This window comes from Notamacropus eugenii, chromosome 3, assembly GCF_028372415.1.
Source record: "Notamacropus eugenii isolate mMacEug1 chromosome 3, mMacEug1.pri_v2, whole genome shotgun sequence".
NCBI classification, from domain to species: Eukaryota; Metazoa; Chordata; class Mammalia; order Diprotodontia; family Macropodidae; genus Notamacropus; species Notamacropus eugenii.
In genome coordinates this window covers 414,040,582-414,053,387 of record NC_092874.1, presented here as the reverse complement: position 1 = coordinate 414,053,387, position 12,806 = coordinate 414,040,582, and the positions used below count along the sequence as shown (strand labels likewise).

At 39.4% G+C, this 12,806-nt stretch overlaps 1 protein-coding gene across 14 annotated transcripts in view; it reads left to right on the top strand.

The window, feature by feature from the left end:
- The window catches only part of COBL (cordon-bleu WH2 repeat protein), a 346,611-nt gene that overhangs the window by 125,248 nt on the left and 208,557 nt on the right, over positions 1 to 12,806 (top strand). For 9 of the 14 annotated variants that reach the window (XM_072598180.1, XM_072598174.1, XM_072598177.1 and 6 more), the window contains 3 exons: positions 3,926 to 4,136; positions 5,775 to 6,003; positions 9,775 to 9,819. In XM_072598180.1, the coding sequence (XP_072454281.1) occupies positions 3,926 to 4,136; positions 5,775 to 6,003; positions 9,775 to 9,819 (485 nt within the window). The remainder of the gene's footprint in view (positions 1 to 3,925; positions 4,137 to 5,774; positions 6,004 to 9,774; positions 9,820 to 12,806) is intronic. The other 5 variants (XM_072598182.1, XM_072598183.1, XM_072598186.1 and 2 more) reach the window with 1 other exon arrangement.

The following is a 12,806-nucleotide window of genomic DNA, read 5'->3' as shown; positions in this document are numbered from 1 at the left end:
GCGATTAAGTGACTTGACCAAGGTCTCACAGCTAGTAAACGTGAAGCTGGATTTGACATTAGGTCTTCCTGACTCCAGGTCCAGAGCTCCATCCACTGAGCCATCTATCTGCCCCCAGAAGGGCCCTTAGACATCATTTATATCATCCCACTCTGTTTCACAGATGAGAGAGCTGAGGACCAGAACAATCATGAGTTAGCTGTATAAGTTCATACCACTGATATGTGATGAATCTAGTATTTGACCCCAGTCTCATTTCTAAATCCAGAGTTCTTTCTCAATGTGCCCCACCGCCTCTCTAATACTTCCAATTCTTTTTCCTCTCTATTCTGATCTGGACTCCATGAGAAGTTTTGTGTAGTCTTGCCAAGATAAAAGGTCTATTTTATAGCCATGGGACAGAATGACAGTTATTGGTCCATGTTGGTTCCCACCTATGTCTCTGCTATCCTTTGTTTTATACTCCACCTAACCACACTTACGTTACCTATATTACGCCAGGAGGTTTGGAAATCACTTGCCTTAGCTATAACAAACCTGGAATCTAAGTAGAACGGTATCATCAAGAAGGCAGCCTGGTACTGCAGAAGGAGTCTGCTGTTAGGAAAACTTAGACTCATACTCCACTTTAGACACTTGTTGAAGTGTCTAAAGGATGAAGTCCATTGATCCCTCAGAGAGTTTCCTCAACTGTAAAATGGGTATAATCATAGATATACTGCCCACCTCATAAAATTGTGAGGAAAATTATTTGTAAAGTGCTATAAATATGGGAATTTGGGCCTCCATTTTCAGTCAGCAAACATCTGATTCTGCTATCTCATGTCATTCTCCTTATGCTTAGACATTTAGATGCATTTTCTCCTGAGGTTCTCATGTCGAGTTCCTCGTGAGTTTGACTTGAATTATTCATGTTATAGTTATAGGAATGAGACACTCCTGAAATTTTTTCTACTTTCTGTGACAGTCTAGGACTAGAATCTAAAGAGTACTTTACCTTACTCACAAAGCCTTAGCACTCCCCCTTGTTTTATTTAATACATTGATAACTGCATTTAGTAGCAATACTTTATTCCTTTCTCTATATTACCTTTCTCCCTTTCTGCCTTTCATTGTATCCTTGGCAGTTAAAACACTGTGCCTGGCATAGGAAGCATTTAACAAAAGTTGACTGTTGATCTGCTGACCATATAGACCTCATCAAAGTACATAAAAGGAATAATAAACTGTGTATAGATAAGATATATAATACATGGTCTATATTAAATTCCACATTAATATATTATTAGATTCACAAGTACCTGTAAGCTCTGTAATTCGATCAGTGTGAGAAGCTAGAGGTGTAGGTCATCCTTCCACACCTCAGATTGTAGTCTATCTGTGATTTACTAGGAAGGCTCTAGGGAATTACCAGAGGTACACAGAAGTGGTATAACTTGTTCAACATCACAAAAGAACCAAAGATGGAATCTGAGCTCAGGTCGTCCTGATTGCAAGCCAAGTATTTTATCTAGTCTTCCTTGCTGTTGCCACATGTGTAAAAATATTAACCTACAAAATGAGTATAATTTAGTTACAGAAACGATTATTAGGGATAGGGACTAGACCAGTGATTTGGAGAATTTCTGGATGGGGCAATTCTTTCTACTAATGTAGGTTGGCACCTTCTCTATAAGTAACTGAGTCAAGTGATTGCCAAGGGTCATAAAGTCTGTATGTGTCAGAAGCTAGACTTGAGCCCAAGTCATCCTGGTTCCAAGGCTGTTTTTTAAACCAAACTGCTTTTCTCTTCTCTGAAATTTATTAAACACTAATTCTTTGCGAGGTGTCAGGGCACCAAAGACTAAAATGAAACATTGCTCTTAAAGAGCTTATGTTTTACTGGACAATACAATATTTTAGACTAAGATGATTCAAAGAGGGGAATAGCTTAACTTTAGGGGTCAGGAAAGGCTTTGCATTTGGAGGGGTTGCTGGACTGAGCCTTGAATATAGTTCTTGAGTCCGTATGAAAAACATGCCATAAAATTTAATCCTGGAGATGCTACTTATCAGGTGTGTAAAATGGTCTTTTATTAGGTGATCTCTATGATAGTAGGTCTGACGCTTATGATTCTGTAGCCTTGTCATATACTGATATTAGTAGATACTTACTTAAGTATCTGAATTAACTTTTTAAAAAAAAAAATCAATTATGCCATCTTGAGCAAATGAGTGGAAATACCTGTAACAAAACCCTGATTGTGTGTGTGTGTGTGTGTGTGTGTGTGTGTGTGTTTGGGGGGGAGGACAGGAGACAGGGAGTGTCTGCGTAAAATATACCTGTTCTGTTTGGAACATTGCTAGTGCTCTCTTCTACTTACTGACTGATATAAGAGATTGTTCTTAGGGCATGTTCCCAATTCTCACAGAACTTAACCTAATATGGAGATATGACATATACACAGGTCTATAATAATACAAGATAATGTGGTGCCACATACATTAGAGAGGTTCAAGCAAGGTGCTGTGTTAAGGTCCAAGGTATAAAAGGTTGTGCCCAGCAATTGTATCACATTCCTGGTTAAAGAGTACTGAGACCCATTCATTTGTTTTTGCATATTGACTAGATGTTTATCCCTGTCGTGAGTACCCCACCCATCCTTCTTTAGCTTGGAGTCACTCCTTTGCCCACTTCCATTCAGGTGACCCTGAAACTTACAGTGAGCTTTAAGAGGTGTGATCCAAGATGACAGAACAGTGATTAAATCCCTTGCCAAGTAAAGTTAGTATAAGTCACTCTGTGTCATAATATCTTCCTTCTCCTTGACTCCTCATTCCCTCTTTCCAAACCACGTAACAATCAGTCGCCAGTTTTTGTTATTTCTACCTTCATAACTTCTTTTGCTTTCACTCCCTGCTCTGTATTCAAACAGCTTCCTCTCACTGGACTATTGCAAGAATTTAAGAATTAGTCTCCTTGCCTGAAGTACATCTTTCATGCATCTACTAAGTTGGTTAGCCTCAAGTATAAGTCTAATCATGTCACTCTATTTTCAGTAACTCCACCTGGCCTTAACTTACCTTTTCAGCTTTTATTTACATCCTTGCCCTACCCTACTCCATTCCAGAAAGGCTAGTTTTCTTGCTCTCTCTTAGATACAACACTCCGTCTCTCCTCTCCCTGCCTTGCTCTGGCTGCCCCTTAACCTCTAACACGGTACTTAGGGAGGGGCCATCTCTAATTGTCCTGATCTATATCTTTCCACTATACACAGATGGCTCCAGAGAAGAAAGCAAGGCTGGTGACTTTGCCAGCCCTCTCTCACTTAAAATCAATTCACTTGCAAGTCATGGAATCACCTTTCTTGATTTCATTGTCCTCTTCGAGAATGAAGGACAAGCAACAATCTAATACTTAACACATAGTAGATACTTGGGGAGCCTATGTGGTTCAGTGGTTAGAGTGCCAGACCTGGAGTCAAGAAGATTCATTCATGTTCCAGAGTTCAAATTAAGCCTCAGACACTTGCTAGCTGTGTGGACAGGTCATTTAACCTTGTTTGCCACAATTCTTCAAATGTAAAATGAGCTGGAGAAAGAAATGGTAAAGCATTTCAGTGCCTTTGCCAAGAAAACCCCAAACGAGGTCATGGAGAGTTGGACATGACTGAAACAACTTAACAGCAATGTAGCAAATTATGTAGTGTTTGAATTATTCATGCCAGGATAGCCTAAATTGAGGCTTACCCAGGAAAAAGCTTGTCTCAAGTGTTTATTAGTATTGTCACTGATTAACTGAAAGCTAATTTTTAGTATTCCTGAAAGCTATTGCTTTATTCTTTTTCAAGCAATAATAGATTAGAAGAAAGACCAGAAAAGTAGTCTAAAGTCTAGGGAAGTTGTAGCTCCTCCTAATAAACATGAATGTTATTTAACCTTGCAGTCATGCCATGATGGACCTGCTGGTTGAGCTGTGCCTCCAGAATCACCTAAATCCAGCCCACTATACCCTGGAGCTCAGGTCTTCAGAGACCCAACAACCTTTGAGTTTTAAGCCAAATACTTTGATAGGGACCCTTGATGTACACACCATATTCCTGAAGGAAAAAGTCCCTGAAGAAAAGAGCAAGCCAATTGTCCAGAAGCTGCCAGAGGTAAGTTGGGGATGCTTTTTCAGTGTCACACTTTAACTACTGGAAATGGGCCATGGAATGGAGACAGTATTGCCATCAAAGGCATCAAAGGGCAGAAGCCAACCATCACAACATGGTACATTGAAATAATGTGGGTAAGAGGACATGATGAAGATAAAAGCCTTTATTTTCTGTCTCATCACTCAAAAAAGGGGAAAACAGCTAAACGTCAAGATTCCTAAACTTCTTCCCCTCTCCCTCTGGCTTACTTTGTCCCTTTTTTTTTCCTCCCTTTTTTCTATTTATTGGGAGTGTTTTCCCTATCCAAATAAATACCTTCAGGGGTAATGACTCATCAGAACGTGACTTTTAGATTTTAAAAGAAAGTTTGTTTTCCATAAAGTTGGAGCATCATTTGTAGTGGATACATTTTTAGAAAATTAGTATCTGGGTATTAAGAATAGTGGAACTCTGTGTGTGTATTTTAGTTTTACAGTTGTTATTTATTCTATTTAGATTACATCTTTAATAAGAAATTTAATTTAGGTTTCTGTTACTAATTGAAAATAAGTCATCTTTTTCGTAATATTAATTATTATTTTTCAAAAAATCTTTCACATGCATATTGGTTCAGTGAAAGCAATTGCTTTAGTGACCCTCCCACATCCTCTCTAACATTTATCATCTTTCAGGGGATATTTCTTAAAGAAATTGGGAATTAAGACCTTCCTATTAGACCTACTCAGGAGAAGGGAGGGGGAAGAGAATAAGCATTTTTTTGGTGTTTACTATGTGCCAGGCACTGTGCTACTTGCTTTTTCTCATTTGATCCTCAAGACAAGTCTGGGAGGTAGGTGCTATTATTATCCCCATTTAACAGTTGAAGAAACCCTCACAATCTATTTAGTTCACGATGTTTGGCTACAGGCAGTTGGCCTGAGACTTAAAGTTTTAGTTAATTGTCTTAACACTCTGTAGATAGCGATACCAAACCTTCTGAGTTTGGGTAGCTTTGCCTAGGTGAGTCTTTCGAATTATTTGGTCTGATTCAGTTCTCAATGAACCTGGAGAATCAGATAAATTAGAGTACTTGTTTAGTTTTCTTGATTTCACTTGATTCTTATTACTTTAATCTTATTTTCTGGTTTAAAAATATGTATATATATATCTCAGTTATTTATGTGTTCATATATACATGCACATCTGCATACATGCATATGCACAGCCCTACCCAGATAAATGAATACATATACCTATGAACACATATATGAATACATTCTTAAACAGCATTCCTGATAGCCTCATTTTTGAGGGTTCTCTGAAGCCATACTGAGTTCATAAGTCTACATGAACCTACGTAGTACAAATCTGATCAGAATTGCTGAACCATAGCAACGTGTGCATGTTTGGTGCTGAATTTTTAGTTCTTTCTCAGCTGCCGATTCTTTGCCATCCTGTCACTTGACCTTGTTCTTTAATGGAAGGGTTTCTAAGAAGGGTTTATTTTTCAGCACCTCCCTTTTGCAGTGTTATTTCCCACCAACCTGCTGGGTTTGTAGCAAAAGCATTATGGCTCAGTAGGTGTCTGTCTACCTTACTTCACATGCTTTTGGGGATGGGGAAATGTTTACATCTTTTTCTCTGACATTTCTATTTCAGAAGTCTGTGCGGCTGGTAGTGAACTACCTGCGAACGCAGAAGACCGTAGTACGAGTGAGCCCTGATGTCCCGCTCCAGAACATTCTCCCAGTTATTTGTGCAAAATGTGAAGTCAGCCCTGAGCATGTTATTCTCTTAAGGGATAACATTGCCGGGGAGGAGTTGGAGCTTTCAAAGTCCTTGAATGAACTGGGCATAAAGGAACTCTATGCATGGGACAACAAAAGAGGTGAGAGGAAGGTTGTTTTTTGTACTTTCTGCCCCATCTCTGGGTAACACCCTGTCTGCAATCAGCTATGACATACCATGCTGTTTGTTTTGTTTGGTATTTAAGGCAATGCTGATCACTTTGGTTTTTTACAAAGAATGAAATTTTATCCTAAACTGGGAGGAGGGTAGAGTAGATATTTACTTGTTTGCTTTCTTCCACTCCTTACTGTACCCTTCTGACTCAGACCACATCTCCTAGCCTTGGCCATAGACATTTTCTTCTCCATTTGTTGCACTTCAGGGCCATGAGACCTCTTCTGTTGGGAAATAATCTCTCTGTCTTCTGAAGTATCACAAGACTTTTGTCTGTGCTGCAAATTTCCTGGGACTGATGTGGGTACTCACTCCCTCCAGTGGTATGGATTGAAACTCATCTGCCCCTTTCCAGTTCTTGTGTAATTCTTATCCTCCATGGAGAGATCTGCCCAGTGAACCAGAGGCCTTCCTCATGGTCACTTAACATTTCATGAGTACCAGGGCAGCCTTAAAGTTGTACTCTATTTGGGGTATGAATCATGGGGAAAATAATAAACAACTGCTTTGTTTGGAAGAATGTGTTGGTAAGAGAAGGATACACAGAGCACTATCAAGTTTAGAAGGAGAGACTACTCCCCTCAATTTCCAAACAAGATCAGAGATAGGCAACTTTATGTATTTCTTATTATAAATTCCTCTTTGCATTACAGTTATTTGTCTCTAGGACCAAGCCCTTTACAAAGTGAGCAGTTCATCCTCTATTTACTGATTACAGCTTTCACTTGAGTCTTCCCAACTTGGACAAATTCCTGACCTTCTCTGGATCTTGATTTCCTCATTTGTAAGATGGGAGGGTTGGACTAAATCATCTCCATCATGTTGTGATCATGTGGTGCCAGAGTTTAGAAGAAATCGTTTGTACCAAACTGAAGACTTGAGGGCAGGAATAGCACTTTAATTCTGTTTCCCCAGAATACCTCATACAAAAGGCACTCCAAAAGTGTTTGCTGAATTGAATAGAGAAGGAAAAATAAGGTGTAAATAGGAGAGGGGAGGAAGAAGGAGAAAGTATACTAGAATGTTTACACTTACTGGGAAAATGAGGCTGGAAAAGTGGGAGTAAAGCCACTAAATAGGATTAGTAGCTCAGAAGGAGTTTGGTTTTAGTATCAAAACCAACTATACCCATCTTGGTGTGACTTTGAAACTCTCTTTGGAGAAGTTTTCCACCTGAAAGAAACCCTACATTACATAGTGGAGTTCAGTGGCAATGGTAGAGGACATTTGTAGAAACTCTGGAGAAAGGTCAAGGTCAGCATATTGGGGACAGGAGGAAAAGCCAGTGATGGACACTGTGGTAGGCTAACACTGAGTATCCATATATACTCCCTTTTTCCAGAAGCATGTCCCTCTCATCTTCCATATGACTAACACTGTCTTTGGTACTCTAAGCATGTCCCAAACCCCTTGTTACACTAGTAAGACTTAAGACTCAATCAACAAGTTCTTATCATGTCAATTAGTGTGCTAGGTACTAGGGATATGAGTGAGTTTATTCCAAAAATGATGTGAATGACAAGATGAATCGAGTATATCCTGAAGACAGGAAGAATTAGTTCATTACCTTGTCTATTTTAAGAATCTAGACTTGAACCAGAGTAGCTATAAATGGAAGCAGAGAGGAAAGATTAGATTTTAAGCTCAGATTGGATAGGATTTAGCAATTATAAGATTAAGAGATAAGGGAATGGAAAGTGAAATATGAATGCACAGTTATGAACCTGGGAGACTGTGGCACCAATAACAGAAATTCAGGGTTTGGAGAGATGGTAAGGCTGGATGGGGAAAATCTTTTGGTTCTTAGATATAGAGCTGACAGAGACCTTGAAGACTGAATCCAATGCTCTCATTTTACAGATAATGAAACTGAGACTGAGAGAGGTTAAGTGACTTCCTGAAGGTTCATACAACTAGGAAGTGTCTGGGGCAGAGTTTGAACTCAGTTCTTGTGTTCCCAGCTCTATCCATTGCAACACTACACTGAAAGATGATGCATTCAGTTTTTAGATATGCTGAGTTTGAGAAATTATTGGTAAGATATCCAAAGTAGAGGACATTTGTAGGAACTCTGGAGAAAGGTTGAGGGTGGAGATTAAGATTTGGAGTCAACCTCGCAGAGGGGATAATTGAAGTTAGCAGAATAAGTGAGATTTCTAAGTGGAATATAGAAAGAGAAAGAGGGCCAAGGTCAGCATATTGGGGACAGGAGGAAAAGCCAGTGATAGACACAGAAAGGAGAGGTAGAATTCCGTAAGAGAGATATATCTGAGAAGCCAAAGAAGAAGGCAGATATTAAGAAGTGTTCTCTATGTCACAGAGAAATCAGAGAAAATGAGGACAGGAAAAAAGGTTGAAAAAATTCTTAATCATAGGCCTGGATTCCTCCCTTTTTTTCTTCTTTCCTCTTTTATCCTCCACCCTCCCCCCCAAAAAAGAAAAAACAATGCCTTAAATATGGAACATAGGCTTTCCTTCCTTATAATGAAACTTTAAAAAAGAAATCATATTTTGAGAACAATATTGGAGTTTTGATTTTTCCCAATATTCTTATTAAATTTGAATGAGGAGGTCTTTCTAATACTCCGATCCATGATGTGGTTATATGTCATAGGACTTTGAGCTGAAAAGACCTTGCAGGCCATCCAGTCTAACCCCATCATGGTAAAAATGAGTCACTGAGGCCCAGAGAGGTTAAAGGAAACGTGAGTTTATCTGGTTGTTAGTGAGATGATGAAATTCCAGATGTTGTTTGAAAGATAAATGCAGAGCACTCTACCAGGAAACTGGTTTTCTGCCACTTAATTGTTCTCTAACCTTAGGATTTCCTGTAACATAGCCCTGCCACTCAGCAGGTAAATCAGCCAAATTACTGACTACACATCTCCTGCCAAGGGATTCCCTGCCCTTTTGGCTAACAAGCCTTCGACCTTCAATGGCAATCAGACAAAACAAACAGTGCCAAATGCAGAAGAAAGGGAGGATGGATTTTCCTTGCTCTTTTTTTAGATGGTCTTTCCTTCCCTCTTTCCTGCCCCTGCCTCCAATTCCTTTCCTATTTCAGACTACCACTGAACTGCTTTGCATCCATCTGAGTGGCCCATTCCCTCCATGATTCACACTTTTGGGAGTTCCCCTCCCAGACCTGCAGCTGTCTAGGGGAATATTCTAGAGAGTTCCTCTACCACTGAATCAATTGATCCTTCTTTGGTTTCCTGAAGCTTTGGGACTTAGTTTGAAAATTGTTTCAAACAACTCACCCCAAAACAGAAGCTCTCCTGCCCTCTGCTGGTACAAAAATTCTTAGCAGCTGAAATCAACCTAAAAAACAAAGACTTGTCGAGGTAGCTGTAATGGAGGCAGATGCTTTTGAGTCAATACATCCATGGAGAGGCAACGTTGGAGTGAGAAGAGATTACTTAGACTTGAAACCTGGAAAGATCTGAATTTCAATCCTATCTCCGACAATTATTATCTCTACAAACATAGAGTTGGCCCCTAGAACCTCAATTTCCTCTTCTGTAAAATAAAGTTAACAGTACAGGTAACACCTCCTTCCCAAGAGCAAATGAAATAAATCTGTGTAAAGCACTTTGTAATCTGCTTTCATTATTTGCGTGTCTTATTTTTCATGATTTTCATGATTATTCTTTAACTATTTTCCCCTGTTTGTTTTCCCTTTGGCTACTTTTTCCAGTTCTTCTGACCAAAACTCAATCAGAACCTTCTCTGGTCTATCGAGGTACAGCTGAGCCCTCTCTAGCATCTGCTTTGCATGGCTATGCCTCTGTTTTAGAATGTAGTATTTGGGGGATGGCTGTATAATATGGAACATAATTTAATAAGACAGTTTATAGTACCTGTGGATTTGGGAGTGGGAGGAAGATTGTGTGTTGTAACTGCATCATGATTGATTACATCCTTCCCTAATTTCCTTTGGGGGGGAGGGAAGATAAAAGGGGGGAATATTCGTTCTCTGGAAATCTGCTATGTGATCACATCTACTTATGAATGAGACTGACTTAGAAAATGAATATTTCATGAATCATTGACACCCCACCCCGACCAAGTAGCTGTAAACCATCAGGTCAAGGCCCAGGTCATACATGCAAAGTAAGTGATCAGTTTTCAACATTCTTACCTACCGTCACTGTAAATGGGGCCTTGTGCCTTCTTGGCTCGGAGTGCATTGGCCTTCAACTTTTTTTACTTTGTTTTAGTATGAGTTTTTAATCCACATTTTGCACTCATCCCTTTGTTAGTTTTCTTTGTTGATAACTGATTTTTTAAAATGTCACTTCCAAAGGGATACTGAAGTCACAGAGAAATCCTGTATTGCCCTGTGGAATGACTCAGGATTGCTTTTTAGAAATATCTTTAGGAAAGGAGAGAAGAGGCCTGTTGATATAACAAAGGGGACTGAATTTACAGGCAGAGAACCTGGGTTTGAATTCTGGGGCTGCTATTTATTCCCTGTGTGTAAGTCAAATAAGTCATTTGTCCCTCAAAACTTTGCTTTCCTAATCTCTAAAATGAGGGTGTGTGAAATTTCTTCCAGCACTAAAATTCTTTGATCAAAAAGAAAACCATGGTTTTAGTCTCAGCAAAAGCACCCTATAATCTTTGGGTAAATAGTGTATGTCAATGCTGCGTGCCTAGGCCACAGTTAATCTTCCTACTTTCACACATTTTGACCAATTTAAAAAGTAGAGTCTGTTTAACTATGTGCACACACACACGCATACACACACAATTGCTTTGTGTCAACCTAAGGGTAGATATGAATTTCCAGATATAAAAATGCACTACAAACTACCTCTTCACTAATTCAGGTCAATTCACTGGGAAAGTGAGCACTCTGAATTAGTTACAGAACTCTTGATTATACAATGTTTTTGTTACTTCCACATGCACACAGTTAATCAGCAGGCCACTATTAAGTACGCTCTACTTGTCAGGGACTTTGTAGGTATTGGGGGGGAAATTGAAATCAACCCTGCCTTTAAGGAGATTTTGTTCTCTTGGGACAGACAGGTATAAGTAGTCAGAATATGTTGAACGTAAATATTAGGTCTTTCGAGGGTAAATCAAAGCTTTCAGTGAAAGAAGACTGGAAAGATGGAGGTGTCCTTAAGAAAGAGGAGAAAGTTTGGGAGAAATGGAGCTGGAGAAGCCTATGGGACATCCAGTGAAGATGTCTGATAGGCAGCTGGTGATGAAAGACTGAAACTCAGGAAAGTGACCAGGGCTGTATGTATAAATGCATACATTTGCAATTACAATGCATACAATGCATTGAGTCTGGCCTGCATTGGATTTTTATCACATACAGAGAAAAGTTTACCCTTCTGACTATTCCTTCTTCAATTTACTATCAATTTTGAATTAATAATATACAAGTACATACCAGTTTACTTTTCACTCCATACAGTTAATTACTTCTGCAGTTTCCTAGACATTGAATGTCCTGTGAAATCTGGGTCAGTATGGCCATCTCAGACTCCACAAGGAAAATCTGAAGTTACTTTCTCCCATATTGCACCTCTCCTTCTGGAGCCAAAATTGTTAACCTAAATTAAAACAGACAAAGTCAATTTTATTGCCTTAGCTCAGCTGAGGCCAGAATCTTGTGGAGTTTTAGGCAATTCGTAGATATGGGGAATGTATCAAGCAGAGGGTGATTATGAGGATAGAGCAAAATATCTTTTGCAGTAGGAAATATATGCTGTTTCTGGAGCTAGAAAGTGACTGAGCTTTTACCGCTGGGCTAACCCAGACCCAAAAGGTCTTCTGGCTGCTTGACCCTCTGGTGTCATCTCCTTTCTCTAAAGAGACAAACCCTTAATCATCCCATCCTTTCCCACTGGTAATTTCTTTAGATGGATAAATGGGTGACCCTCTATGGAGGTAGGTGACCGAGCAAAAAAGTATGTTTTCATGGTAATTATTTTGTCTGTCAGTAAACATTTATTAAGCACCTGCTGTGTACCTGGCACTGTGCTAAGTGACAGATTTACAAAGAAAAATAAGGTGCAATTCTTGTTCTTGAGTAACTCAGAATCTAAAGGGAAAGACAGTTTGCAAACAGGCTATCTATATGCAGGATGAATTGGAAAATGTCAACAAAGGGAAGGCACTAGAATTAAGAGAGATCCAGAAAGGCTTCCTGGAAAAAGTTGGATTTTAGCTAGGACTTGAAGGAAGTGAGGGAAGCCAGGAAATGAGGAAGGATAGCATTTCAGACTAGTGAAAATGTCAGGAGTGGGGTGTGTGTGTGTGTGTGTGTGTGTGTGTGTGTGTGTGTGTGTGTGTGTGTGTGTGTGTGTGTAGATAGACCTGAACTATATAGTGTATCATCCAATTTTAATAAAGTCACATGTTTAGTTTGATTAATCAATTGATATTTTTTAAGAGCCTACTATGTGCCAGTGATAAACCTAGCATACTGTGTAATGTTAGGGAAGTCATTTACGTTGTCTGGACCTCAGTTTTCCACATCTTTAAAATGAGAGGGCTGGGCTAGACTCTTAAGACTGTAAGACTTCCCTCTCTAAACTTTGATCCTGTATTTAGATAAAAATGGAGGTGAAGAATAAAGTTGTGACTTCTCTGGCATAGGAAACTCACAGATGTGAAACCTTTTTCTACCAAGGCAGCTTGGTACCCTCTCTATAACTTAGAGAGGTACTTAGAGCACAAAGAAGTTAAGTGACTTGTGATCACACAAGC